The sequence below is a fragment of the Melanaphis sacchari genome, unplaced genomic scaffold (genome assembly GCF_002803265.2).
Source record: "Melanaphis sacchari strain LSU unplaced genomic scaffold, SCAv2.0 Contig817_pilon_pilon, whole genome shotgun sequence".
Classification (NCBI taxonomy): domain Eukaryota; kingdom Metazoa; phylum Arthropoda; class Insecta; order Hemiptera; family Aphididae; genus Melanaphis; species Melanaphis sacchari.
The window spans coordinates 1-2466 of record NW_020271576.1 but is presented as its reverse complement, the minus strand read 5'-3'; the positions used below and the strand labels follow the sequence as shown (position 1 = coordinate 2466).

The 2466-nt window shown below is 33.4% G+C and overlaps 2 protein-coding genes across 2 annotated transcripts; both read left to right on the top strand.

Moving 5' to 3' along the window:
- The first annotated feature begins 684 nt into the window (after positions 1-684).
- Positions 685-1837, top strand: LOC112602048 (zinc finger BED domain-containing protein 5-like). The gene is made up of 2 exons (XM_025349961.1): positions 685-1737; positions 1802-1837. Exons 1-2 carry the CDS (start codon positions 685-687, stop codon positions 1835-1837), a joined length of 1089 nt encoding a protein of 362 aa, XP_025205746.1.
- A 251-nt stretch (positions 1838-2088) lies between these two features.
- On the top strand, positions 2089-2424 carry LOC112602049 (zinc finger BED domain-containing protein 5-like). Its single transcript, XM_025349962.1, has one exon. The coding sequence runs from the start codon at positions 2089-2091 to the stop codon at positions 2422-2424; it is 336 nt and encodes a 111-aa protein (XP_025205747.1).
- Positions 2425-2466: the final 42 nt, after the last annotated feature.

Genomic DNA, 2466 nt, shown 5'->3' with positions numbered 1-2466 from the left:
AGAAGTTAACGTAATTATACTAGTGAAAAAAGAAGTGGATTGCAGTGAGTTTTGTTCATATCGCGATTGTTTATATCTGGTATTTTTGATTTCACAGGTAATGATGTATTTGTTTATTCATAGAGATTTGTATGCACACTGTGCATAATTAAATAAGAGCGATTTATTAACATGTTATTATTTTATTTCAGTTTATAATAATGGATAGTTGGCTCAAAACGGGGCGCCTCGCAAGTGGAAAAAATGTTTTAGCATGTTCACCAGCAGAAAATAATAAAAATATTTCGGAAATAGATGTTTCTAGTTTGTCAGTAAGAAATAAGAATATTATATACCTATTATAAAAGCCTTATTTATAAACCTATTATTGGTTTATTACATTTTTATTACTATATTTGTTGATTTTGTACAAAATTATAATATATTTTCTTTATAAAATTGAAATGCCTGAGTGCGCAGGGGCACCTATGGCCAATTTTTAATTTAATTTTTATTTAATTTAAATTTAAATAATTATAAATATAACAACAAGTATTGTCAATTAATTTCAGGATTTGGTAAATACTGGACAGGAACGACAAAATAAACTTGTTAGTGAAATTGTTTTACCTCAGGAGAGAACTACTTCTAAAAAAAAGAAAATATGACGAATCGTATTTGTCCTTTGGGTTTATTCCTGTCGGAATGGCTGAGAATCCGGATGGACAATGCGTTATTTGCAACAAAATAATGTGTAATAGTTCATTGGTACCGGCAAAGCTAAGACGACACCTTGACACCAACCACCCGCAACTGAAAGATAAAAGCTTAAGCTTTTTTGAAAGACACAAAGAAGTACAAAAAACTGGCGTGGCTGCTTTACACAAATATGCAAAAACAGATAATGAAAACGCAACAGAAGCATCATTCATGCTAAGTTACAGAATCGCTCGTGCTGGTAAGCCACACACAATTGCAGAGGATTTAATAAAACCATGTATGACAGAAATCGTCAGCTGCGTACTCGGTGAAGATGCAGCGAAGAAAATTACAGCAGTTCAGTGTTCTAATAACGTCATATCTGATCGAATTCATAAGATTTCAGACCACATTCAAGATGAATTAATTTGTAGATTGAAGAACAGCAAGATGTTTGCAATACAATTAGACGAAAGTACAGATGTCGCCGGGCTATCAATATTGCTTGTTTTTGTGAGATACCCCTTCAAAGGATCTATTGAAGAGGAGTTGTTTCTCTGCACACCTTTAGAAACTAACACAACTGGAGAAGAAATTTTTAAAGTTATTGATAGTCACATGAGTAAGCACCATATTGAGTGGAACAAATGCATTGACGTGTGCAGTGACGGAGCAGCAGCTATGATCGGCAAAATAAAAGGCACTGTAACAAGAATCAAGAGTGTTGCACCTAAATGTAGTAGCAGTCACTGCGTTTTACATCGTCATGCTCTTGTCGCGATGAAAATATCATACGAGCTTAAGACAGTTCTCGATCAAGCTGTACAAATTGTGAATTACGTCAAATCACGTCCACTCCAGTCAAGGCTTTTTAAAAAAGTGTGCGAAGATATAGGAAGTCAGCATCAATCACTTTTTCTTCACACACAAGTGAGATGGCTCTCAAGAGGAAGAGTTTTATTGAGGCTATTTGAATTGCGCAACGAGCTTAAGATATTTTTCACCAAACAACCCGGTTCTGCATCTACTGACGCGTTTGTTGATTTATTGCATGATGAGGTATGGTTAATAAAATTGGCTTACTTGGCCGATATATTCGATAAACTTAACGTAATCTGCAAAGCCCTACAGGGAAAAACCACGAATATATTTACAGTAAATGACAAAATTTCTTCACTTGAAAACAAAATTGACTTCTGGATTGAATGTGTTGATCAACATAATTACGAATGTTTTATTATTTTAAATGACTTTCTGAAAGAAAATGAGTTGCAAGTAACTTCAGATGTGGAAAAAAATATACATGAGCATTTAATAAGCCTAAAAAAATCCTTGAAAGAGTATTTTCCGGAGAAGTTACAGGACATGAATTGGTTGCAGAATCCATTCGCAGATCATACCAAACCATCAATGCTTACTGTGTCAGAGTATGAGAATTTAATTGATATTAAATGTTCATCTTCTCTTAAACAAAAATTTGGAGCTGAAAATTTTGATCTAAATAATTTTTGGATTGGACTTCAAGATGAATATCCTACAATTGTTGAGAAAGCTATTACAATTCTGCTTCCGTTTGTGACGACTTACCGATGCGAGACTGGTTTTTCAGCTTACGCTTACACCAAAAACAAGTACAGAAATAGACTTGATGCAGCTCCAGATCTTCGCATTCAATTATCAGATATAAAGCCTAATTTTAGTGATATTTTAAGAAAATATGTGAAAAAATTTCATTCTTCTCATTAAAATATTAAATTGATAAAAACAGGCACTTAGTTACATTGTATT